The 26,146-nt window shown below is 44.6% G+C and overlaps 1 protein-coding gene across 2 annotated transcripts in view; it reads left to right on the top strand.

The window, feature by feature from the left end:
• The first annotated feature begins 13 nt into the window (after positions 1 to 13).
• DDX31 (DEAD-box helicase 31) overlaps positions 14 to 26,146 on the top strand; it is a 43,240-nt gene continuing 17,107 nt past the window's right edge. The window contains exons 1-17 of one of the 2 annotated variants that reach the window (XM_065853570.2): positions 14 to 315; positions 1,329 to 1,579; positions 1,768 to 1,843; positions 2,326 to 2,369; positions 2,821 to 2,891; positions 3,268 to 3,332; positions 4,165 to 4,209; positions 5,349 to 5,390; positions 6,797 to 6,861; positions 7,711 to 7,830; positions 8,203 to 8,309; positions 9,044 to 9,279; positions 9,636 to 9,812; positions 12,085 to 12,144; positions 17,872 to 17,922; positions 19,904 to 20,043; positions 25,315 to 25,396. In XM_065853570.2, the coding sequence (XP_065709642.1) occupies positions 256 to 315; positions 1,329 to 1,579; positions 1,768 to 1,843; positions 2,326 to 2,369; positions 2,821 to 2,891; positions 3,268 to 3,332; positions 4,165 to 4,209; positions 5,349 to 5,390; positions 6,797 to 6,861; positions 7,711 to 7,830; positions 8,203 to 8,309; positions 9,044 to 9,279; positions 9,636 to 9,812; positions 12,085 to 12,144; positions 17,872 to 17,922; positions 19,904 to 20,043; positions 25,315 to 25,396 (1,692 nt within the window). In that variant the 5' untranslated portion in view covers positions 14 to 255. Of the gene's footprint in view, positions 316 to 1,325; positions 1,580 to 1,767; positions 1,844 to 2,325; positions 2,370 to 2,820; positions 2,892 to 3,267; positions 3,333 to 4,164; positions 4,210 to 5,348; positions 5,391 to 6,796; positions 6,862 to 7,710; positions 7,831 to 8,202; positions 8,310 to 9,043; positions 9,280 to 9,635; positions 9,813 to 12,084; positions 12,145 to 17,871; positions 17,923 to 19,903; positions 20,044 to 25,314; positions 25,397 to 26,146 lie in introns of both variants that reach the window. The other variant, XM_065853569.2, reaches the window with a different exon arrangement.

Genomic DNA, 26,146 nt, shown 5'->3' with positions numbered 1-26,146 from the left:
TGCCGAAGCCCCCGGCCGCCCAGGCTGGGGCTGTCCAGCCGCCGCCTGCACTGTCCCGCACCCCGGCGGCGCGGTTGGGAGGGACGCACCGAGCGCCGCCGAGTCCCCGGGGCGGGACGGTTGCGGTTGGCGGCCCCGCGCGAACGGTCGGTCCCTTGGGGAGGCCACCTCGGCGCCCCGTCCGCCTGTTCGCCACCCTCGCGGGCTGAGCCCGGCCCCAGGGGCGGCCCCGGGGCCCTGCGGGAGGCAGAGGCCATGGCGGCTGCCGGGACGCTGCTGCTCAACCTGAGTCCGGCGCCGCGGGACCGCAGCCGGGTACGTGCGGGCGAGGGGCGCTGGGGGCTCGGGCCGAACTGCCGCCGCTCCGCCGGGACCTGGGTGCCGGAGCGGAGCGGGGCGGGGCGGGGGGAGGCAGCGACCGGGGGCCTGGCCGGGGGAGCCGCGCTCAGCGTGGTGGGGGGGTCAGAGCCTGAAAAGTTTATGAAATCGAGCATTTAGCTTTCCCCCCCCGAGAAGGGGTTGAGACCCGGCAGAGGGACGGGCCTGGGCTCCCTGCGCGGTGGTTGGGGACGGGGAAGTTTGTCAGGGAGTGAGCGGGAGGTGGCAGGTACGATGTTCTCTTAATTCCTTTAAAAATGGCCTCCTGCGGGATCGCCCTGCGCTTTCCTTACCATAGAAGCGGGTTTTGGGTTGTTAGGGCTGGTTGCTGAACCTGTGGGTAATGCTCTGCATCACTCGGACACTTTTGTGTCCGGAGGGAGAGGCCTTCTCATATTTTAGGTAAAGCATCTAAAAAGGGAAAGCGTTCTTCACTGTTCCTGGGGAGATATGGGGAGAGCAACAGTTTATTTTCTGAAGATGATTGGAAGATCAGTAAAGCGAACTGGTTTCTGTAGGAGAAGGAATAAAGAGCTCAGAGATGCTGAAAGTTGGCAGAAGCATAAATTGAAGTACGGACCATTCGTCTACAGAGAGAAAGAAGCCTACGGGGATCACTTTAATGTGATAATGACATTTGCAGAGCTGTTAAAAGGGACTTTTAAAGCATGTCCTGCTCAGTTACTGGAGAAGTTAGATTAAATCTTTTAGAGATGAGTACTGTATATGATTTTAGGTTTCTGTTTGCATTTCAGTGGTGTTCAGATGTCTCAGGCATGGGGGTGAGTCTGTTACAGTAGGAACTGGCTAGCTGTAAAAATCAAACTTAGTTTCTTTAGTCATGGGGTAGGAGATTCCAAAAATAAGGGCTGATGTTTGTGTTCAACACGATACCACGTTAATTCTCCCTCATTAATGAATTCTTGGTTTGTTTGTTAACGTTGCAGCAGTCTAACGCACCGAAAAGAAAGCTCCAGTCGCCGCATGAAAACTCAGCTTTGAAACGGAAGCGTAAAGCATCAATAAACACCTTCAAGAAATGTGCTACGGAAGCTGATAGCAGGGAAAACGGAAATTCAGCACAAAAATCTCTGCCTAAGAAGCAGTTGACTCACAACCGAAATGAAAGCCAGAAAAGCAAAGCTTTCATTAAGACGTCCAGCTTATTTAAAAACAACCCTGATATCCCAGAAATCCACAGGTATTTTAGATAAATGGGAGGAAAAAAACCTTTTCAGTGCCTTAAAAAGTAATGTCTTGAATTCTTGCCCTTGTTTGGGCAAAGCAGTTACTTGGTATTTGTAGTTTCATTGCTGTTTACGTAGAATACTATTGTACAGTTTTTGACCATGCTACCTCCTTTGTTTTGGTTTGTTTCCCTGAACTCAGAAAAGCAGTGCAGCAGGTGCAAGAAAATGTTTTCACTACGGAGTCTTTTAGTGAGTTGGAGCTCCATCCACATCTGGTGAGTGGCAGGAAGGCTGTGTACCTTGAAACGTGCTTTGATTTGAGTGGGGGGCAGGTTAGAGAGCTGAGAGATGCACCTTTACTCACCGTGACTTGGACAGAATCACCAGGCTTTTGCCTGATTTTGTTGGAGTCTCTTAGCTCAGCATGTGGGACAGTGGCCCGACCCCTCCTCAAACACGTTGTTCCAGCACCCATCACTGTTTGCAGTTATAATACTAAAAAAAACACAGAAAACTATTTGGGAGTGCAGTATTTTAACAAGTCTGGTATCTCATGATACCACCAGCGATGTTCCAAGCCTGATTAACTAAGAAGTATTTTGAGGACCTGAGACCTTTTACATCCTGTTGCCCTGGACCAGTAATGTAGGGAGTAGGAATCAGTCTTCTGGTTTTTGCTCTGTCTTGTACTACAAAAAGTAACAAATGGAACAGTTTGGCAATGAAACCTGTTTACTACTCTTTATTATCTCTCTAGATATCCACAATAAACACTGTCCTGAAGATAAATAGTATGACCAGGTAAGCAAATTCATCTAAAAACTTTGCCCTTCACTACCCCTTAAAGCAAATCACCTGTGATTGTTTAATTATAATGTAATTGGTTTGTGAAGATGACAGGACCTGTTAAAGTGTCCCATTTGCCATAGGGCTTGTTGCTTTCAAAATCTGGGAGGAGAAATCACTTGTTGGTTACACAGCGAGTCAGCTGTCACAGCTGAAGGTGGGACCTTGGAGTCCTGCCTTCTAACTGCGTGCATGAATCATAAAATCGCCTTTTTTCAGTTTATCCTGAGATGTCTTTATCTAGTGACTTCCCTTTGAAATCACCTCTACTAATGTAGCTACGCAGCAGAGGTGATTACATGGAATTTGGGGTAAACAGTTTTCAAACAGTCACTGTATGTTCAAACCTTAGGATTCCAGCACGTGTTGGATTTGTATTTCCTCACCTGTTTTGTTTGTTACACAGTGTTCAGAAGCAAACGATTCCCGTGCTCCTGCAAGGCAAAGATGCTCTAGTGAGATCTCAGACTGGTTCAGGTCGGTATTGTCACTCTCCTTCCCTAGGTCATATTAAACCAGAGCAGCACACACTCTTACCAGCTTGTGCTACAGCAAACTGTGCCTGGATGTCTCATTTCTTTGGGTGGCTGGGGATATTTATTTAGATAAATCTTATGGGGGTATTTATTTAGATAGATCTTAGTGGGATACCACCACCTCTCTTTTTTAATTTAACCCTTTGGTGAATTGCCTGTCAATCTTCCATTCTGGAAACTTTCTACTTAATTAAAACTTTTCTGCACTCTGACCTCAGTTTAAGAATGGTGGGATGAATGGTAATTTAATTTGCTGGAGTGCTGTAATGGCCACTTTTTTTGATGGTAACTATTCCAGTTTTCTCCCTTTCAAAAAGGTAAAACTCTTGCCTATGGAATTCCACTTGTGCAGTCTTTGCAAGGAATGGAATCGAAGATACAGGTAGGTGCAAATGAATTAAATATATTGGGTTTTGATGCTAAGATTAACAATAAAATCCAGCTTTCACCTTGTGGTCATCACTGTCTCTTCTTGATACAAAGGTCAAGCAGCCTTTCTCCCCCTTTATTTGTGCATGTGGCTTGTGTGATCCCCCTGTACTGTTGAGGTGCAGGTGATACAGGAACAAAGTTACACATTCCCGTTTACTTCATGGAGTAGACTAAATTGTGAATAGTCTAATTGTCAAGTGAAGAGGCAATGGTCTGGAAGTTGGAAGAACTGAAAACAAAGGTTACTGCCACATCTGTAGGAGTAATAAGTTTCTAATCTTTGACATGGAGTGCGGTTTGGTAATTGCTCCCAGTTTGGATTGTCTGGTTGACCAGAAAGTGCTGCTGTAGCTCTGCCATCTCTGTGTTTTATGGGAGGAGATCATCCTGACTTGTCTTACGGGTTGAAATGTTTCCAGCCCATCCTGGATTGTTACTTTCTGCAGCTGCTACCTGCAAACTGGTGCTGTGCATCAAAATGAGAGTATTTCTGCAACTCAGGAATACAAGAGTGGAACAATATGAGTATGGCATAAAATGCTGGGTGAGACTTTGAGCAGGTTTCCAAGCACAGGAAAGGGAAGGCAGTGCAGCATCGATATTCAAAAGACTGTTGGGTTTTTCTTTTTAAGCTGAGAGGGCGAAATACCCCAAACTGTTATGTACAAATGTACTAAACCCCTTCAGAATTCACTTTGGCAGCTAATAGCAGTTAGATGTGGAAGTGCTCTGTATCAGTGCTACCTTCTTCTTAGTGGACCTCTTGTCTTGTCTGTTTGCAGCGCAGCGATGGACCTTATGCGCTCATCTTAGTCCCAACAAGAGAGGTAGGTGGCCTTTTCTCTTTCTGATTCCATCTGAAGTGTTCGAACACTGATTTTTTTTTTTAGTGTGTAGCTGTGGGTCCACCAGGAACTGTCTTAAGAAACGTTGTCTGTATTTGCTTAGATCTTGCCCTTGCAGAGTGTTTGCTCTCTGGATGTGTGTTGTCATTTTTGTTCAGTGCCATAGCAAAGTAAGAAAGAAGGAACATAAGTTTTCCTCACGCAGTTGGAAATAACTGTGAAGACTGCGGTGCATGGGAGGGAGAAGCTTGCCCAGCTCACACAGGGGGATGAGTAAAACCAAATTTGCAAATGTGGAGCTTTATACAAACGTTTCATTTTTAAAGCCCTTTTTTTTCAAATCCATAAGTGGATTTGTCCCTTGAACTCTCTTCTATTTGATTTATATTACTTGCAATTGCAAAGGCAATTTCGTAGGAGGGTTCCATGGAGGGAGAAAGCTCTGAAGCTGTTTAAATTTTTACAGCAGCAAACTTAGTGCCTCTCTAGGATGCTGTATGAATATGGAGCACTTAGAAAACTGTTCATAAGCTTCTTTAAAGGGCTGCCATTGAGAGCACATATGAAGACAATTTATAATTACAGTTGGTATTACTTTTACTTTGTATTGAAAGCAATGGCCTTTTGTGACAGCTTGGCAAATAGTTGTATGTAGCATGTGTAGTCAGAGCGTTTAAAGGAGTTCTACTACCATAATTAAGCCCTACTCACAGTCATTCCAGGGCTGGGTCATGGTGGCACCTCTGCCTTTCTGGGTCTTCATCGTTGCCACAGCAGAAGTGGCCATCAGCAAATCCAACCCAACAGCTGAATGCTTCCTCCTGAGCACACACTGAGCTTTGCAGGTTTTGTACGCACCACCTCTGTTCTGCTGACCGGGAGACAGAGAAGGAAAAAGATCCAGTGCTGAGATCACTCCGTGGGTCAGTGCTCTGCAAGATTTTGCAAGAAAGTAAAATAATAAGCATCTTCTAAAAGAAAAACTAAGGCCGTGTTTAGAATTCCGATGAACATACCTAAATAGATTAGCTTACAGATTTTCTGAGCCAAAGGGGGTTGTAGTCCATCTTTGTAGTCCAGGGACTTTTTCAGAGCTCACGTTTTTCTGTTGCTTTCCATAGCTTGCCCTCCAAAGCTTTGATACAATGCAGAAACTGCTTAAGGTAAGAATTCACTGCTCCGTGTTCTACTTATTCCTTGAGCTTCTTGCTGTAGGATGCTGAGCAACTTCAGTTTCTGTGAATTCAACTGAGTGTTTATATCTGGCAAGATATATGGTCCTTAAAGATAAATCTGTTTAAGTGCATGATTTCCCTGTGTCGTTTTTTAAACTATTGCATGACCAATTCAGTGATTAATTGTGGCACCTTAGTTGTACATGTTTGATAAACAAGTGTAGCTGACTTTGCCAGTTTGGGTTTTAGAAGAGCCTGCCTTTGTTTTGGTCTGAGTTCCGAATGGAAACTCTTGTGATGACAAGTACCGTTTTATTGAAACTAATACTGGGCAGATGGGTTTCAGATGGGGAATAGAACTTGGGGAACTGCTTTGCCAGTTGAATGACTGGAGAAATTAGAAGGCTTTTAAAATCATTAGGTGATAGTGTTTTCCTTTTAATTGAGGCAAAGTATCTTACCATGGGGCTGGAAGGCATCTAAATTGTTCATCTGATCCATAGTCCCGCTCCCACTTCTGATTTTTCCTTGAAATAATAAGGCACTTTCTAAGGCTTTTTTAGTGCTGGAATTACCAAGTAAGATTTTTCTGTGTCATGATGAGGTTTAAAGTACTTCAACCTGCTAAGGTTGTATTGCCTGGATCTTGCTTAGACACCTTCCTTATTTTAAACCTTAAAAATAAATTCTTTTTGTAGAAACTATTTTGCTGGAGCATTTCTGGCGAGCATTGACCCGTGCAAACTTAAGCCTATTTACCAGTCAGGCGTTCGTGCAGTCCCTCCAAGCTGTGCTCTGCGTCTGGCTTGCGTTTCGAGTGAGGCAATGGCAGTGCTGGGCTTTGATTATCTCCCCCGTCAATATTGGACACTATTGGATTCGATGCAGGATTAGACTTCATTAAACTAAGTGGCAAAAACTCCTGCCAGTATCCATGAGACTGACATTAAATGTTCACAGCCCTGGTGACTATGTGCATGTAGGTCTAGATATGTATAAATAAACTTGTTCGATCCTGTGTTTCTTCTTGAGTTTTCCTTGGCCACAGGAAGATGCTGCTTAAAGGCAAGATGGAGAAATAGCATTGTAGCTTGTCTTTGAACGTTTAGGCTACATGCGGAGAAGGAAAAGAAATATTATTATGTGATTGGAAATGGTGCAAAAATGATTGCATTTCTATCTTCCTGGCGATGTAGGAAGCAAGTTCCATGGCTGGAACTAAAGGTGCCGTTGATATGTAGCTGTGGGTGAGAGACTGGATCTGAGATCAAATCAGGTGCACACTGCTGTCAGCCCCAGTCTTTTCTCTTTTTGCCAAGAAACATCATTGTTGGATTAGACTCTGTGTATTTATTAAGAAGAATCGATATTGGTCTTGGTTTTCCTTTCTGTAGCCATTTGCCTGGATTGTGCCTGGAGTGCTAATGGGGGGAGAAAAGAGAAAATCAGAAAAAGCCAGGTAGGAAGCCAGCTTCTTAAATCCTATTTTGGGTTCTTCTGCTCTGCGGTGTTTTTATCTGTTCCTCTTCTCCGGAGTGCTCTTCTTACTGGCAGAGAGGATTGTAAGTTTGGATCAAGCTGTGATCCCCCTGGATTTGACACAGACACAGTGACTGGGTCAGCAGGAAATATTCGCTCGCCCCAGCTGGATCTGTTTCTAAAATGTTGATGAGCCTTCTGAGAAGATGATCTCTTGTGTCAGTAGGTTTTTTTTCCTCTCTGACAAACACCTGTATTTGCTTACCACCAAGTGCTGTCTACAGTATTTGTTACAGGGGAAATTGCTTTCTGGAGAAGAGATTTCCTGGTGTTAAAAATCTCTTTCTTTTCCCTTTTCAAGAATTGAATTGTAAGCTGGTAATCCACAATGGAATTTTCATTTCTCTACACATAAGCATACACAAAAAGAAGTTTACTCTTGACAATAAAGCAAGCAAACTTAATTAGAAAAGAAAACCTAGCTTGGTGGTTTTTATTTTTTAAATATTATTAATATTTCTTTCCACCCCATCCCCATCACAGAGCATGCCTCTGAGTATCAATGATAAGCAAGGATAAAAATGTGCCAGAAACTTCAGTTTTAATCATTGAGAAAGTACTGTCACTGCTCGTTTTACTGTGGCCGTGATCTTTTTCCTCTGCAGCTTCCATTTCTTCACTCTGGTTTCCTGTTCCAGAGTTACCGCTAACCTGTATGTTTGCTTTTCTCCTTTCTTATTTATTTTTCCTTTGTGTGTGTGTTTTGATTGGTTTTGGTTTGGTTGGTTTTGTTTGTTTTGTTTGTTTTTGTTTTATTTAATCTAAACAGATTACGCAAAGGGATAAATATCCTCATTTCAACTCCTGGTCGCCTGGTTGATCACATCAAGTCCACAGAATGTATTCATTTCCGTCGTACTCAATGGCTGATTATTGATGAAGCAGACAGGTAAACTTCCAAGTGTTTCAATGTGGGAAATTATTATAGCCTCTGCATCATTACTTACTAAATATTTTTCTAAAAAAAGAGCAGACACACACACAATCTTAAACTATTCATGCCAAGTGGCCTCGGCCAAGCACCAGATGTCTGGGATTGGGAAGAAATGTCCCCTTTGGACAGATTAGTGTACAATGATTCCTGGCAGTTTCTCTCAGTGTCTTCTGACCTGTCTGACCATGGCTGAAGTTGAAGATGGAACGTGAAGCTGGATGGGCCAAAGATCTGATCAGCTCTAACACTTCCCCTATTCCTAATCAGCTCATGGAGCATTATTAGGACTTTCTCCTCATTCTATCATCACCTCTGCTGTTTTTGTAGGATCCTGGACCTGGGCTTTGAGAAGGACGTAGCTGTGATACTCAATGCTTTAAATGCTGAGAGAGACACACGTCAGAATGTCCTGCTCTCAGCCACCCTCACAGAAGGTACATGAGAAACACACGGTGTCTCCTTTAGCTGAAAAATGCACAGACAGCTGCAAAATAGTTGGTTGAGTCTGATTACATTACATTACAGCCCAATCTGAAGCCCTTTGCACAAGTGGAATATTGATTTTCTATTGATTTCTTTGGGCTTATGACACTTGTCCTTTGTTACTGGAATTTCTGTCAGTGTGTACACTTACATGGTCCTTACATATGTCTCACAAATTCCAGAGCAAAGTCGCTGTAAACCTGGGAAACTGGTTTGTTTATTTGCTTTATAGATAAAGCGCATGACAGGAGTTTTTCTCAATATTGTACAAAAAGTCAGTTGCTGAGGCAGGAATTGAGCCAGGACTCCTGATTCCTGCACTCTTGATAGAGTGAAGACCTGTTGGGTTTTTCCCTGTACACGCGGACAGCCAAATGCTGTCTGTCTGGTCAAGATGTTTATATGGTGTAAAATAGCACGGTTGGCTGAAGTAGCGTCTGGAGATGCTGTTGGAGGAGTCCACAGCAACTAAACCTGGCTAAGCCCTGAGAAGTCTGAAGTTTGTGGAGGTGTTTATCAGTGTCTGAGGCATGGCTTATTAGTTCCTTGCCCTTCACTGCTTTTCACTGGAATTGCGTTAGTTGTTTCTTTGTTTTCTTGGGGGTTTTTATGTGAATATATTATCACACTCCCCAGCAGCTCCTCAGACTAAACCTTATGTATTTTTTCATTTTCTGTGATTTAGGAGTAACGCGCCTGGCCGATATCAGTTTGAATGATCCCATCAGAATCTCCATAGCAGATGAAATCCAGAACGGGCTCAAATCAGCATCACAAACAGACAGACAAGCCAGTAGTTCATCAAACTGCATGGACCAAGAAAACTTTGCTGTTCCAGAGAAGCTCAAGCAGTATGTTGTGATGGTCCCCAGTAAACTGAGGCTTGTCATGTTAGCAGCTTTTATCCTGGAGAAATGCAAGGTGAGATTCTGTTTGCATTTATATTATTAAGTAGCCCTTTGCCTTTTCCAACTCCTGGATCTATTACTCTGTCAAGGACAGCATGGATTGGATCTTGGGCTTTGAGGAGCATCTGGTGTACAGGGAGCCACAAGAGCTGAGGTGGTGTTGTGTCTTTCACACTGGCAGTGAGATACCTGTGCAATATGTGCTCCTACATCTTCTGTGGGCTCAGTATTTGGTGTCAAACTCTGTAATCCTGTCCTGTATAATCATGTCTCCAGAAGTAGAAGCCACGTAGATCTTATCATGACCAGGGAATTGGGAGAGTTCTGTGGAAATGGCCAGGTGTGATTTTCTTGGTTTTCTTCTTGCAGTTTGAAAAACACCATAAGATGATCATCTTTTTCTCCAGCTGTGAACAAGTGGAATTCTACTATGAGCTCCTTGTAAAAGTCCTTTCAGGAGGGCTAGAGTCGAAACAACCTGAACATTCTTCTGTCTCCTCTGCGCACTTGGAGTTTCTACGACTGCACGGGAACATGGACCAGGAAGTAAGCATTCTCAGAATGTCAGGATACACAGTTTTATTCCTTATTCCCTGTGATTTATTGTGTGGTTATTTTGGGGAGGAGGGCAGAAAAGAGGATAGAGTCATTTCACCTCTAGGGGCCTCACTCTTCCATCTGCTAATGAGAATAAGAATATTGTCCCACTTACTAGAAAGTACCTTGGTAGCTATATCTGAAAACACAGCTGAAGAGGCAAGAGGTGTTATTTCAGCAGGCTGAGGCAGCCGTTCTCTATTCCCAGTGGACAGGCTTAAACCATTTATGTATCCATGATTCTCTCTCATGCAATCAAGACAGGCTTTTAACACTAAAGGAAAACCTCACCCAAGCCCCAAAACATTACTACACAATAAGTTGCCCCCATTAGATGAGGGTGGAACGGTGTGGCTTTGATTTCGAAAAACAGTGTCTTGACAGACTGCTCGTTTCCCTGGGATGGAATGATAGCAATATAACAGTGATTATCGCAAAATAGGTCTATGTTTTAGCTGGATTGGCCTGGGTGATGAGCTTGGAGCTTGCTATAGAGGGCTGAAAGGCCAAGAGAAGAGTGTCAAATGAGCTGTTACTGCAGCGTTTCTCTCAATAGCCGAGGGACCTCCTGATCCTGCCCTTGGTCTGTGATAGACTTCCCACTCTACTCTGAGCTGCACAGCAGAGATGGTAAATGAATAGAGCTCTTCTGATGAAGCAAGAGGTGAAGAGCCATTGTTTTTCTCACTCATTCCCATCCTGTGGAGACCAGAAACATGTGCTTTGCTGTCCCTGCAGTCTGGCCTTTCCTCAACCTGCCTGCCTGAGCGAGCGAGCAGGCCTGGTCTGGCCCAACTCTACCCTGACCAGCTGTTAAGCCAACAGAACACCACTAAGTAGCTGGCACCAGGGGAAGGGTTTTGCCTTTTTAGTACCCAGTGTGTAATTAGTGCTTGATGTCTTCAAATTAAGAGCATTAATGGAGCTAAACTGTGGATCCCATATGGTACTGCTGAGCACGGCTGCTGTCATTGTCAACAAGATACAGCGCGCTCTCTTCTTTAATTTTTGTCAGCAGAGGGTTCAGTGTGTCGGCGAGGCCCAAGTTTCCCTTCTTTCCTAGAACAGTACCTCTAGCTGGGAGTCAAGCGTGGAACGTTTCTTCTGCATCATCAGGATAACAGGACATTCACTTAATTCCTTGCTAGAACTCTGAGGAGGAAGGTTTGAAACATAGAAACGAGGATAGTTTAGAAGGAGAGAGCAAAAGGGACAAGAAGGAAACAAGTAGGATGTTTCTGAGGCCAGAGACAGCCTGAGCTCTGAGAAGGAAAACTGAATGGAATCAGATCAAGGAATGTGGGTGTGCACTTGTTTCCCAGAGCTAAGGAGAGAGAGCGCAGGTGGATGGGTGGTGCTGGCAAGCAAAGACTAAATGCTACAGAGGCCTTTGGTTGCTAGTGCTCGGAGATCGTTGTGTGTGACAGCAAATATTGTTGTGATGGAAGGTGCCTGCCTGTGACACTCGCAGGAGGGAACGGCCTCCATCCCGGTGTCAGCAGCCATCGGTGGCCCGCACCAGGTCAGGGCCTTTTCTTGCAGGAAGGCCATGGAGGGTGCCCTGGAGCTCTGGCCCAGCAGTCCTGCCTCCTTGTCCAGGGGTTTCTGGCCAAGGTCTTACCTCTCCTACCCTGTTACTTAAAAGATTTATCGCACAGCAATTCACGTGAGCAACTCTGCAGCTGATACTTAATAATTACACAGTCAATCCGGTGACTGCCTGCATGCCCCATTGGGCACATGATGAGGCTGATTTCTTGTGATGTGACTGTATCGCTGTGTCAACAAAATGCGCTTATCCTGCCCACAATGCGACTGGACAGACAGCAGTTCAGATGTCTGGCTTTTTCTTGCGTTCACAAAAGCCTGTGGTGCCCGTCAAGTGTGCCAGTGCTTCAACCGTTCCTGCTTTTTAACATACACAGGCCATGCTTCTGTGTAAACTGTGGAAGTGTTGGCTGCTTTGATTTGACCAAATGCATTCAGGCTTGTCCCAGACACTGTGCCTTCCTACCTGGGACCTACCTGTATGCAATAGAATTTTTTTCCATTTGCAGAAGGAGTCTGATTGTAATTTGTTGAGTTGATTCCTTTGCTTTTAAAGCTGTACATGATACGGTGAACAATGCGTGGCTGTTTAAATTGTTGCGTTAGCTAATTTGCTTTATGTTTGATTGTAATGTGCATAAACACTCTTCATTTTTCTATTTCAATCCTCTAGGAAAGAACAGAGGTCTTCCAGGAGTTCTTAAAATCCAAGACTGGCATCTTGCTCTGCACTGTAAGTAACTTGGAGTCCCTTTGCAGCTCCACACTAATGGGCCTGTCTGATATCTAATGGTAGAGCAGAGGATTTGGCACTGAGCTCTATTTCCAGCTCACTGTCTGACCTTGAGGAAAGTCATCTCCTTTTTCAGCATCTCACATGTTAAATAAGGACTGGTGCCCTCTTTGCGAACTGTTAGATGATCTTTTGCTGCAAGGTACCATATACAGAAAAAGTGCCTGTCTTGTACAAGAGGCCTCTAAGTATCTTGCATGGTCTTACGTCTGGAAAAATCTGTTCGTTCGAAGCTGGAACCTTGCCCTCTACATGCAGGCAGTAGAGCGCCAGTCTAGTTTGTAATATGCCCCAGAACTGGCAGGTAAATTGGATGTAATGTGATATTTCCCATCTTAATGACTACCCCAAGGTTAAAAACAAAAACCTGCAGGGATGGAAGGGAAGCCCAACCAGAGACTGGTGTCATTAGAAATGCACATGCTCTGCTGCTCTCCATGCTTTGCCCTTCAAGCTTCCTTCAAGGGTGCTGAGGGAGAAACTCTTGTCCTCTTCTGAAGTTTGCTGGCACCCTTGTGTTGTGGTGGCACCTTCCATGTCTCGTTTCTGACCTGTCGGTGCCACAGCCAGCCTGCTGCAGTGGTGCAGAAGGCTGCACGATTTGCTCTCTAATAGTGGCAGCTGTTGATCTGAAAATGTGTGAATCTTGGCGATTTCTACCCACCGCAAACTTGTAAATTACAACGATCGGGAGTAATTAGAGCTGAGAAACCCTCTCCAGCTCTGAAATGACTCCTGTTCTTGCAGCACATTATTCTTAAAGGAAACTAGTTGCAATTTTTTTTTTTTTCAGAGAGTGGGGGCTAAGTTTTATTTTTATCCTTGCAGTTCAAACTAGGACCACCATGTATATGGGAGTGTTTGATTTAGTGTGGTCAAATTATATATTGTGTCACCTGTAAAATTTTACTTGTTATGCATGCAGTAGTCTTGGTCCTGCTTGTGTGTACAGCCTTTCAGTGATTTAATCAAGGTCAAAATGCGTCTTTTCAATGCATAAGTATAACTATAACTGGGTTTCCCTGTGTATGAAGATAATACTTAAGTGTCTCAACTGAGGAGGATAGCAGAGCTTGATCAGTGCTGTAGATTAAGTGTTTTGAAGTTAAAAAGTGTTTGGTAAAGTCTAAACGGTAAAGGGCTGAACCCTTCATGCACATGCTGTCTATTGCTGAGAAATTTTAGGGACATGTCTTGTTACTAAAATTTCAATTTAATGAGTTTGGAAAGACAGTGAATGTTCAATTTTAGACAAAGAAAATAAAACCATTGTAGTAGCTGAGATATCAGTTCCTGGGTTCCCCCTGTTCGAAGGCGAAATGCAGCCTGTGGCAGGAAAAATCTGCCAGGAAACGTACAACTATTGACAAGGTAGGAGGAAGAACCTAGATTGCCGCGAAGAGGGTAGCGCAAGGTAACGCATTTGTTGTAACCCTTCTTCGTTTCAATCTAAGCTACTCTGCATTTACTGCAAGGCGGGGATGCAAATCCTGACAGTTACAGTTCTGTGGCTCAGCTGGCACACGGTTAGCACGTTAAGCACAGTAAGTTGTGTGTCCGAGTCCAAAATCTCTCTGTGCCTCAGCTCCCCATCTGTAAAATGGGGATAGCAGCACTGTTCTATCTTACAGAGATGTTGGGAGGACAAATGCATTGAAATCAGGAGGTGGCCTGTTACCACAGTAATGGGGACCATATGGACACCTTAATATAGAGATACACTTTGCGCTAGTCCCACATTACAGGTGCCTCCCCAACGCAGATGTCCAAAGGGCAGCCAAGCACTGTGACCACCTCCCGCCTCCGAGGGCATTGCTTTTTCTGATGCTTTTCTTCATATCGGCGAAAATGTTTTGCAGAAAGGTGGTTCTGTTCTTTGCACTGCAAAATCATGGTTTGCACCCACTACATTTTGAAACCTGGCTCACAAAAGAGAAACATCCATAGTGTTACCGTCCTTCCCTTGTCCCTTATGCCATGTTCTCCACCCATCTTTCCGCTCCAGTAAGCAATGGGACCTGCTGTTCCTTTTATTAATTTGCTCTGTGTCATATGTATATTAATATATTCCATAAAATATTTTTGCCAGACAATGTAAGCTGGCAGGCAAGAAAATAAAGAAGGGCTGTGTATCTCAGAGGGTCTCATCCAGATTTATTTCTCTCTCCTTCACTGAAGTTCTTTGCGGCTTCCTTTGGGATGTGCCTTTTAAACAAGTTCATCTCTTCCAGGGAGAGAGGAAAGATCATTTGGAGATTGTTTGCTGTTTACTCAGTCACGCTAACTCATCTTGCCAGTTTTCTGGCGGCCCCAGCCAAGAGCTTTTGCCTCTGACAGCTTCTGTGCTCTCTCCTTCCTCCTCTGATTACGCAGCCCAATCTGTCACCCTGCCGACGGGGGTCTCTACCCTGCTGATGGCTTTCCACACTCGGCAGTAATGACTTTTGGCAGGCCGGGAAGGCGCGAGAGCTTCTTCCCCAGCTTGGAGAGCCGTTAGGCCCTCTCTGCCTGTTAGCTAAAGCACTTTGTGAGGTTCTTTGGTAAATAAATGAGTCATTTTAATCCAACTGACAGCCTGGCACCTGAGCAAGCTGCCTTCCATCTGTACTTCTAGGCCTCATGTAGGCAGCCAATTGTCAAGCTCAGGGCCTTCAAGACCTCACCATTGAGTGTCTTTCAAAAGCAACTTTAGCAATTTCCTTTGCCCTAATTAGATTGTGTGAGAGGGACTGAGCAAACCAAAGCCCTTGCAAAACTTTTGAGGCTGTGTTGGCTCTGATATTCCACAGGGTTGTGCCTCGTGCCTCACTTTTGGTGTGGCCTTATTGTCCCCCGTTCCATTCCACCCTCTCGTTTGTACCCCAGCACCGTGAGCACACCTGATAACATGAATTGTTGGGAGCTGAAGTTCCAGCATTTCTGGGGCTCTGCAGGCGGATTGTACCTTGGCCCTGTCCCGTTCTGTGGCTTGCAGCTGGGATCAGGGCCGGAACCTGGTTAAAGCTTCAGATTATGGTGTTTGCTTGGCATCTGGGCTTTCTTCAACAATTGTACCACTGCAGGTTATTTCTCCTTGCTGCTGTGAGATGGTCACTTAATTCTCTATTCCGTTGCCCATTGAAGGGATTCAGCAGTGACCTGCTGAGATGTCGTATTCTTGATTTCCTTGTTACTAAGGAATGGTGGTCGTGCATGGAAAGGGGAATGCTGACTGGGGCAGTGGAAAGAAAAGGGAGGGGTATTACATTGGAAATCCATTGGGCTTCTTGAAGAGCACTGGCAATAGGTTAGTGCTTCTGTATGTGGAATAAATGTAGTGCTAGTAAAACTGGGTGAGTTTGAGCTGTATTCCCTTTCCTGGTAAGGTGACCCACAGGTATTTTTCTAGAGATCTGAGAAGCAAAAAGCTCATGGGCTCTGCCAGTCGAGAAAAGTAAATCAGCTCAAGCTTTTTATCCTAATTCTACCTTGCTGCTGTGTATTGGAGTCTTTGAGGAAAAGGAGCTACAGGAGACACAGGTGGACTGATACTGAGGAATCTTTGAGAGTTTGCAAAACACTCCAATTACCAGGAAATCCCAAGATGCTTCTGAAAGAAAGCCAAGTTAAACCCCGGGAGAATAGCTGTTGTTGTGTGTCAGTAACAGCTGAGCAGAGTTGGTGGCATTGTGAAAGCAATAGTGAATACAAGGCCGATGATGGGAGAGAACCTCCTCCTAAAATGTTGTCCCTGGCTATTTATTAGGCTTTTGGTTAACCTTTTCAACTTTGCTGCCTGCTTTGACAAATGCACATGAGAACAATACTGGCTGCAGCAGTAGTTTCCCAGCTGGAGGTGTTAAGAAAAGGTGTCTTAGAAGAGGAGGAAAATAATCCTGTTGGATGAGAGCGATGGGTTCTGCCCCTGCCATCTACTTCTCCTCCATGTGTTGGAGGTGCTCGTTCCTGACCACAGGGATGGCTTGAGAATCTGATTATTTTGGGTAAACTGACCCTGTCTCTCATCAAACACAAGATTTCATAGACTACTGAGTGTGAGAAAGAGCACAGCATAGGCAAAAAACCAAAGACTTGTCAGCTTGGAAGTACATAAGAGCCACCCAGATTGGAATCAGACGTCAGCGCTCCCGTCTGATCGTGCTGTAGAGTTTATAATCTTGTTATCCTGGTAACTGCTGTACACATTCCCCGACTTCTCTTGATTTATTTTCTCCAACCTCCTTTAAATGGCTTTTTGTACATCTGTTCATTCCAACGCTGGGAACGAGTCATTCTTAATGAGCGTGTTGGAGCGAAAGTGTCTGTTGTTTCGGAGTGGGCGCTGTGGAAAGTGTCTCCTCTTTTACTGCAGTTGGAGCCACAAAACAACCTGGCTGGTGCTTATGGGAGGGCCTTTGCTGCCAAAACATCAGCTTCCTCGTCTTTTAACGTGTGTGGGAGTTGCATGAAAACACTTCAGTGGGTGGCTGACACATTTTTAGTACATTAAGCTCCTGCTTACGTTCTTAATATATTCTATTTTGCAGCTAGCTAAAAGATACATGTGTTCCAAAACATTTCCTAACAGAGTTAAATCTGCACACCTGCTCTGCTATTGCGCGCGGTGAATGTGAAATCCAAGGAGTATGTGAGGACATTACTAATGAACAGAAAATCAGGACTGGAGATTGAAACATGTTTGCACTACCTCTCTGTTTTGAACAGTATTTAAACTCTCTTTTCTCTTTGAAAGGACATGTTTTTTGAGCTATACTGGCTGTGGGTAACTAAAGGGTCTCATTCAAGTTCTCTCCAAGTTGATGGGTTTTCTCACCAACTGGGACATCAAATAACACTCCTGACAGCAGCTTCAGACGCTTTTCTTTGGGGCTGAGTTTTGTTTCTCCAAATCAAAGCCAGACTGGTGAAAACCTAAGGGGCAGCTGAAGTTCGCTCTCCTCAAGCTGTACTTCAGCTTCCTGCAGATTCCGCTAAATTGTTTGTTGGCCTTTTATCATAGGGCCAAGTGACCTGTAAGTCATCTGCTCCTCAGCTTCAGACCATCACCTAGGAAACAGTTAATTAGTTGTAGGTGGAGGTGAGTGCATCTTTGGACATTCCACTCAGGGTTTAGGATCCTTGGCCATATGCTTCAAGGCCATTTTCTTGTTCATCAGTAGCAGCCTGGTTTTAGTTCTTAGGCTTGCTCTGGAGGAAATTTTGCTGAGAAGGAGAGTTGCTTTCCATCGCTTTAATTCTGCCTCTCTCAGTGTTTAGGTAGTAGGTGCCTACAAGCAGATCTGTTTTCATTGATGAGACAAACTGAAGAACCAACGCTATCACTGCCATTGAGACAGTTGGTTTTCTCAGATCTGATGTAAGAGGACTGTAGCAGACAGCAATAATTCAACGACACTTTCCTGAAATTAGTGGGTTTATATCCTCCAGGCTTTGAGCCGTAGTAGTGGAACATTCTTTATTGCATGAGTCTGTTAACAATATTCCTTGCTTTTTAAACCCTCAATATTATTTCTGACCCTCAGTCTGTCCCTCCCCGAACTAGATACATAAAATTCCTATTTGCACAGGCAGTTGTTTCCTGGCATAATCGCCATCACTGAAGAGTTCTCACTTTGCTGGCATCTTCAAAGCACTTTTACTAAAGTATTTTCCTTATTAATTTTAAAGGATGTTGCAGCACGTGGACTAGACCTGCCTCAAGTTACATGGATTGTTCAGGTAGGTTTGCTGTGTGTGTATGTGTGTACGTATGTATCAAGTGCAGTCTTGCTCAGATGAGATCCCTTTCCAGTCCAGACCCTCTTCCTGCAGTTTGCTTTGTGTCGATGCCTACAGGTGCGGGAGACCCAGGTTTGCAGAGCAGGGACTCAAGGTTTTGCTCAGATACAGCATTGCTATCGTATCTTTGGTTTTGACAGTCCGTTTTCCTCTTCAATAACTCCAGTATCATCAGCGGTGTAATATTTCACTGGCTGGGAGGAAACACCCTGTTTACCCCCATAGGAAGCCAAATCCTGCGAAGTACTGGCCATCTCTTGCCGTTCTGTGTTTCTGAGCTTGCTGGAGAGGCGGTTCCAGGAGGAGTTTAAGTGCAATCCTAATGTTAAACTTTGAGTAGCTCAACAGTGCCTGTGCAGTGACCTGAATGTTGCATGTGGGGCTTTGCTGGGTCAGGGCTGGGTAGCTGTAAGCATTCGGATTTCAGTAGAACTGCATAGTTCAGGTTTTCTGTGGAAGGAAAAACCAAAACCACCCCACCCAAAACCTGCCACATTGGTATTGAAAGAAATATTGGCTTTGAAAAAAAGTAGGAATTAAGGGAGAAGGGTTGAACCTTAAAAATAGCATCCTGTTGTTTCAAAGGGGAAAGTGGGGGCATGAAGTAGATTTCATTTTTATAAAAGATTTATAATTAAAAAAAGGTTAGTTGAATTGAGGAAAAACTGACCCACAGATTCTCTTGTAAAAAGAACAGGGCACAGACCCTCAACACAGCCCTTTAATTTCTACCTCATCCCTTCAGGAGCAGATTTGATTTTAATTTTGTGGTTTTGAAAAAGAAAGATTGTGTAGCAAGTAGCTACTTGGAGAAGGCTGGGGAAGTGAAGTCTTTAATTCCCAGATCTGTATATTAATATAATTTAACCAAAGATATAGTTGCCAGTGTTAGAACGTAGTGCAAATTACCTAAAGCCCTGGGAGACTTCTGTGTGTCCAGAAGGCGAAATCTCAGCTGTCCTGAGAGCTGCGTCCAAGAGCAAGGACCTGCAGGGAGCAATTAGATTGCTCACAGCATCTTACTCACACCTCTAGCCAGGAGAAACTTTGCCAGAGGGCACAGGTATAAACACTAGAGTGGGCTTTGGTTGTTGGGTTTTTTCCAGTTAAACTGCTGAGGGCTCATTTCTGAGCAGTATCTCTGTGCATGTTCATTTTTCTAGAGAAAAGGGGGGCTGGCGGGGGGGGGGAGAATAGGGGGAGGTTAAAGGGAGGGAAATATGTCACCCTTTATCAGATCCTGCAAATGGCTGGGCAGTTTTGATTCTCAGTGAAATAAATGAGAGGCACTGCTATGTTAGGGGGGCTTCAAGCAACATTTCCTCAGTGCTTGGTAGTTATAGATGGGAAGCCGATTGCTGCCTCTATCATACACTACTGAAAGGCCTTACTCCCCCATCTCTCTTAGGTTGTTTCTAACGAGGAACCAGCCATTTTTTGCTTTAATACCAACAAAGCAATTTAACCCAACTCCAAATTTGAATCCATCATCTTTTGTTTTATGACTTTTTCCCCAAAAGCGGTGTCCTATATGGGCAGTCCTGTGGGGGGCTGCTTGGTTTGAGCTCTTTGTGAGATGATTTATTTTTTTTTTAAGTGAAGCAAACATGTTCCTGACGTGCCTGTGTAGAAATAGAATGTAAAAGGCAAAGAGAGACACTGAGATGGGGAAACTGTCCTATTATCTGAAAGTTGGCCAATGTGTCACATTCACATGTCAAAAAACTGCCGCAGCTGAGGGGGCTGAGTGATGGTTACAGGGATGAGCCCGACGGGCTCTTTATAAACAGGCCAGTTCCGAGGGAGGTGCTTTTGCTGAGATCCCTTTTGTTTCAGATGAGCAGGCTGAGCGTCTCGTTTATAATTAACATGCTGTGTTCTGTTAATTCCTCCTTTCCCTTCTCATGTTCCCTTTTTGAAGTATAACGCTCCAGCTTCACCTGCGGAATACATCCACCGGATCGGGAGGACGGCTCGCATTGGCTGTCACGGGAACAGCCTGCTTGTCCTGGCGCCTTCGGAGGCAGAATATGTCAGCTTGCTGGCTTCTCACAAGATTAAGTGAGTCAGAAATGCGAACAAAAGTTTCAGCTCATCCTCGCTAATTAACCTTCCGTGGCACTTTCAGCGGGACTGTGTCTCGTGCAGGTTTTAATAAGAATTTATTAATTCTTGTGATCCAGGACCGGCCCCAGACTAGCAAAAGGCAAAAAGGAAAGTGTGTGAAAATCATCAGCCTGACAGATTGTGCATGAGCGAGTGTGTGGTGAGGGGCAGAGAGGAGACGACAGTCGGAGATCCTTTACACTCCGTTGTTGTCTCTCTGGCCCCGGGTTCAAAACGTGGCTACGCTGAGATCACAAGTCAAATGAGCCTGTCAGATGCTAACTGGCCATCTGTTGGCGTAGCACCATCTTGTCAGAGATGATGCTTTCTCTTCAGGAGAGATCCGGTGGAGAAATAGGTAGGGAGCCGTGGGTCGTATCTGGCAGGTAATTGGCCAAGATGTGGTGTGTAAGTGGCTTGTGACAGGAATGGTAGAGGCTTTTGCGAGTGGTGAGCGCCCAGGATGGTCCTGGAGGGCGATACGGGGGTGGACTCTGCAGACCGAATGTGGGATGTGCTTCCAAGCCAGCTGAAAAAGCTTCTCCACCAGCTCCAGCTCGGAGGGTAAGGACCAGCCCAAGGTGCAGCTACCTGATGGCCAACACACCATGAGATTTTAGTCCCGCTCTGCTTGCGCAATGGTCCTTTTGTGGAGAAAACCCCCAACTCGCTCAGGATTGCTGGTCAGGAGCACAGTCAGGTCTCCCATCCTCCTCAGCAGGCAGCCGGATGGATGCAACTCCCCTTGCTTCCTGTCTCTCAGCCTTCCAGAACATCAGCTGAGTCCCTTTTGTGTTGTACCAGAGCTGATGGAGCCCTGTAAACTCATGCACAAATTAGTTCCCTTTTATTTCTGGTGTTTATGTCGGGTGGAGCTGCTTGGAGTCGAATTTGGTTTTGCATCCTTGAAACAAACAAATGTTGGCAGTAAATACGGGCTTATTCTAGGCTGTGAGCCATTTAGTGGTCTAACAAAGAGCCATCCATCATCCCAGGTAACTATCTATTAAGCAGACACCAGCAAGACATGGAGGGCTAAGCTGACAGGGTTTTTTTTCATGTAACAAACAGCACTGACATTTAAAGGTGAAATCCCACATAATTGTGAATTTTTAACTCCAAGCGGAAAGTTCTATTTTTCTATTTCAAAATATTTTGGAAGTGTTGGAGGAAGGAGAGGGAAATTTCCTTTTTTTTTAAATTTTAAATGTTAATGCTTTTATCCAATTTTGTTGTTTTCTAACAAGTTTAAGGAGGAGTGTCACTCACACTGGTAATTATATCTGCTGAGGAGACCTGTTGTTGAGCTAACCACTGTTCTTCAGGAGTCTGTAGAAGACTGTGGCGAATGAGCAGAGCAAGGTTAATGTGAATATGGTTTTTCTTCCACTTCTCAAATCAGAATAACCAAACGACTCTGGCGATTGCCTTTTCTTGTTTGTTTGTTTTACGTTCTTCATAAAACGTGCTGCCCTGCAGGTAAGAGACTTGCCAAAGGAGGAGTGTAATTTGCCTTCCTTGACCCCCTTCTTCAGATGGAAGAAAATGAGCCTCTAATTGACAAGGGTGGGCGATTCAGCCTGTTTGCAGTCAGGTGTCCTCTGCTCTTCCCACATTCTAGCGCATGGTGTGAGAAGGGGCAACGGGATAGAAAAGAGCTGATGAATTACAGTGAAGATGCGGGAAGGCAGCTTGAAGCTCAAGGCAGCAAGTGCCATCAGCACAAATTGCCGTTACCCTTCATAAACAGAGCATTATGGTGATAATCCTGACAATTTAATTCAGTGCGAGGGCGAAAGACAGCATGTGTTGGACTGTCACCGATCCTCTTAAGCACTGATAATTTTTGTTTCTTTATCCTAAGTCTTTGTAGCTTTTGACTTGGACTGCACGAGTTACTGGAGTTGGCATTTTTTTAGTCTTTGCTTAATTTTTAAAGCTCTCGGGGTTATTTTTGTTGGGGATGAGTGCGCGTTGTGGATTCGGTTTATTTGTTTTATTTTTTATTTTTTAAATGAAATTCCCGCTGGGTTTATTGAAATGTAAATACTTCATAAAATATGTATTTCCAAGGAGACAAAGCACGAGACGGGTCCCCGCAGCCTTCAGCTGGTGTAAATGAGCAGCGCCGTGCTGATTTGCAGTAGATGAGGATCTGACCCGGAGCTTTTTCTTACGCCCCTCCACCCACCCCAGCGTGCATGGGAGCGAGTCCAGAAATGTTGAGAGTCGGAAGTAATGAGAGCAGACGTGGCTTTGTTCCTGGATGAAAATCCACTTTGGAATTAGGGATGACTGCCTTTGAAATTGGAAATCGCTCGCAATTAATTTTCACCGGTACCTGAAACCTCTCCTTGGCTTCCACGGTGAAAAGGCAGCGTCTGCCTTTGCCAAAACGATCTCACTTTGGCTCTGCTGAGATCAGGAATTCCCGGTGGGGCTCGAGAAAGCCGCGTGCCGCTCTCAGCAACTTTCTTCTCGGTCTTTGTGTGGCTTGAAGTTGTGGTTCCTCCACCTAACTGTGAATGTGTGTGCGCACACATGCACACTCATGTTTTCTGTACATTTCTTCTTTCTATTTTTTTTTTTTAAAAAAAAGGTTAGACTCCAAAATGTTCTGTCTCAGCTCTAAGCATAACTAACAGATTTCCCTTCAAAGGGAGGAGGCAAGAAGCAGAAGAAAGTCAGTGAGGTTCCCTTTTTTTTTCCTCCCTTATGTCTCTTTTAGTTCCTTCAACTGCAATCTAGCAGCGCCTGCCTCGACAGCTATCAGATAATTTCTTTATCTCCTAACGGCAACCTAACTAATTTATAAAGGGAAGCGCATCACCGTGAAGGCACGAGTCATTTCTCTGCCTTCTCCCCGGTTGTGCTCGCCCCCCTCGCACGCTGCTCCCCGCTGCGAACCGAGTTCGCGGATCTGTTCGGCTGCGAGCTGGCGGCGCGCCAGGGAGGGGGTGACATCCCAAGCAAATCAATGTCAGGGCTTTTGACGTTTTCATTCATAGCGGCGTCAACGCAACCTTTGAGGGGGGAGTTGGGGAGGTAGGCTTTTCTCTTGCGTAAGTGCTTGCCATTTATGTTTTAATTTGCTGTTATAGTTTTCAAAGAGAAACCCTCAGTTGTCTTTTTATGCTCTGTTTCCATTTCTCCCCCATCGCTCCCCCGCCTTTCTGCATCTTCTACAGAGGAATCTGCCATATCGGGAGTCCCAGCTGCGCAGCGATGGGGCTTGTCTCCCATATAGGATGTACCTGTACCTTCCAGGCTCAATGTCCGATTCTCTGGACCATACCTTTTCCTTCCCTTCTGTTGCGGTGGTGAGCTGGCTGAGATTGAAAAGGCAGATTGCAAAAGTAAAGGTGTTTTTTGCTTTAATTGGGACAGACTGGGGAACAGGCAAGGATCATAGTTACTGTTAGTTTGGCAAAAATCAGTCCATTCCTCCTAACCAGGTGTTTGGAGATCTTTGAGTGAAGAGAAAGGGGATATCCTTGGGGTTATAATTTCTTTTCTACACTTCACAAATTGAAGAAAATCAGCAATGCTTCCTTTCAAAAACTGCATGTGTCTTTCTGACCATCTGAGAACTGTTGGACCCCCAAAATTTCTCTCTTCCTTAGACTGGTGTAACCCCAAATAAACTCCTTGGCTTCCACGCAGTATTCATGGTATAAAAAGGAAAATAATCTCTTCTAGTGATGTCCTTTGCCCATTGCTGAAAATTTGGGCCCACAAACTTCAGCTTTTATCATCAAATTCCCTTGGAAATGGGACCCAGTTTGGATGCAGCTGTAATATTAATGGCCTGGAGCTGCACAGCTGTTCCTGTGCTGTGTCACCTGGTGTGTGTGTGCCCCACAAGACAGCGTTAAAGAGGATGAAGAATTTCTAGTCTCCTGTAAATGCACCTCTAAGTAGGGCCAGTCACTTGAAAATGAAGCAGGTTTGTAAGCGTTTCCAGTATCTGGGCCATGACAGTGCCCAGCGGTGTCTTGCAAGCAAGAGTGGAGAATAAATCATCTGGTTGAATCTACAGGAGGAATGTGAGTCGACAGAATGAAAATAAATGCCTGGTGTGAAGCCTGGCCAGGACAGCTGACCGAGCCTCCTGGATTCTAAAGTAATGCTGCGGGGTCCCTAATGGGCTGGGCTTTGGCTTCACACTTCAGATGAGAGGGAAGGTGAGTTCTTAGAACAGGGAAGGAAATCAAACCGTGTATTTTGTGTTAAAGGTGGCTTTTGAAGCTATAAATGAATTGGAGGGTGAGCGTGTCTCTGAGCTTTGACCCAAGCAATGTAGCAAGAAGTTGGAATGATGTAAGATGTGGGAAAGAACGATGACGTGACCGGGGGGAAGGAACCTGTGGGAGCGTCGGCTTGATCCGAGGAGTTCCTTGGAATCCCGTTGTTACTCTCTGAGCTCGAGTCACGATGAGAGGGAGTAGCTGTGTCTTTACACAGCTTTAGTTTTAGCTGTTTGGTTTTGGGAGCATGGTCATGGGTGGAAATTAATGTGTGGAAACATCAAGGCAGTATGTTCCTTTGAATGAGGGTTGAACGATGTCTGGAATCTGCAAGGTAAATTGGGGGAGATATGATGAAAGAGAAGTATAATAGCAAAGTAAGTGGAGCACATCTCTCCAGCCTCTGTGTGTGTCTCAATCGGTCTCACACAAGCAACCAAATGCAGACACGTTCTGCTCCCTGCCCGTGGCATCTAATGTGCAATAAAAGGTTTGACACCCTCTGGGTTCAAAGTAGGGGTTACGGATTTTATTGTTTATAGTTATAAAGCAAAGCTACAAGAAGCATTAGTGTTATGGGCTGCTTCAACTCTGTTTTGAATTTCTTATGGTTCCCAATTGTCTTGGTGCTACTCAATGTAAGGAAAGAAAAATTATGAAAAACAACAGAAATATAATTAAAAGCCATATTCTTTTTCTTTAATCAGTTAGTTTTGTTAAGAACCAGGGAGAACTGCAAGTCCACCATCAGTTATTTTGATGTGTGTGTTGGTCACTTGTAGCAGTGACAAGGTTGTGGGTAAAATTGCGTCGCTGTTCCAATGAAAGCACCGGTAAGACTTCATGTATTTCAGGGGTAAATTCTTAGGCTGAATGTGTAAATCTCAGTCTTTTTGCTCTCCGTTATCAGCCTGTGGCTCGTTACATGTTATGTTTGAAAAGCAGGAGAAATTGTAGTTTCTTGTCTTCGTTGCTTCAGTGTTTCAGAGATAAAGATGGAGAAGGTGCTATCCAGCCTGATGAAGGATGATCGCTTCAAAGTGCACAGACCAGGAAGGAAGGTGAGTTGTTCTGCTGATTTGGTATTGCTCTGATTTTCATTTACCAGCTAAACATCATCAGTATTCCTCCCTTACCTTCTGTCTTCACAATACTAGGGTGGGTATATCCATGATGTCAGGCAGTGCAAATAATGATAGCACTGCCTTATTTCACAATTGTCCAATCTTTACACCATTTTCCCCAAAAAGCAGTAGCTTCCAACGCTTCAGCAAATACTTTCGTAACAGACGGTAAAGGTTTCTAGCTGCAAAAGGTTTGGGGTTTTTTCCCCACGATATTTCTGTTCTCCTTGGCTTTTCTGCACTAAAATACTGTTGGAGATCACAAAACTTCTCTGAAGAAATGAGTAAAATGTATTTGGTGATGTGTTACGTTAGGTTTTTATATTATCTGTATTTACCTGGAGCTTAAAACAAAGCTCACTGGGTTGACAGGCGTCTTTTTGTTGGATTTCAGCAAGCTTTGGGTCTGCCTTCAAGTTGCTCATTCACAGAACTCAGTCATACGCAATCGATGTCACAGGCGTTTCTGCATTCTGGCAAATTAAATCCTCCAAGAATGCTCATTTTGAATAGAAGTCAAGAATGCATCAAGCGTGATGCAGCATGCTCTTTTCTATTTTTTTCCCCTCTCTTGTTGCTGTTTTGCCTGCTCGTTCTCTCTGTTATACCGTGTATGAGCCTCCTCATTTCCTGCGATGGCTGTTAGGAGCTGTGGTGTTCTTGGTAAACACGCTTTTGAAAGGCGTT

This window comes from Patagioenas fasciata, chromosome 20, assembly GCF_037038585.1.
Source record: "Patagioenas fasciata isolate bPatFas1 chromosome 20, bPatFas1.hap1, whole genome shotgun sequence".
Lineage (NCBI taxonomy): Eukaryota > Metazoa > Chordata > Aves > Columbiformes > Columbidae > Patagioenas > Patagioenas fasciata.
This window is presented reverse-complemented; position numbering and strand designations above follow the sequence as displayed.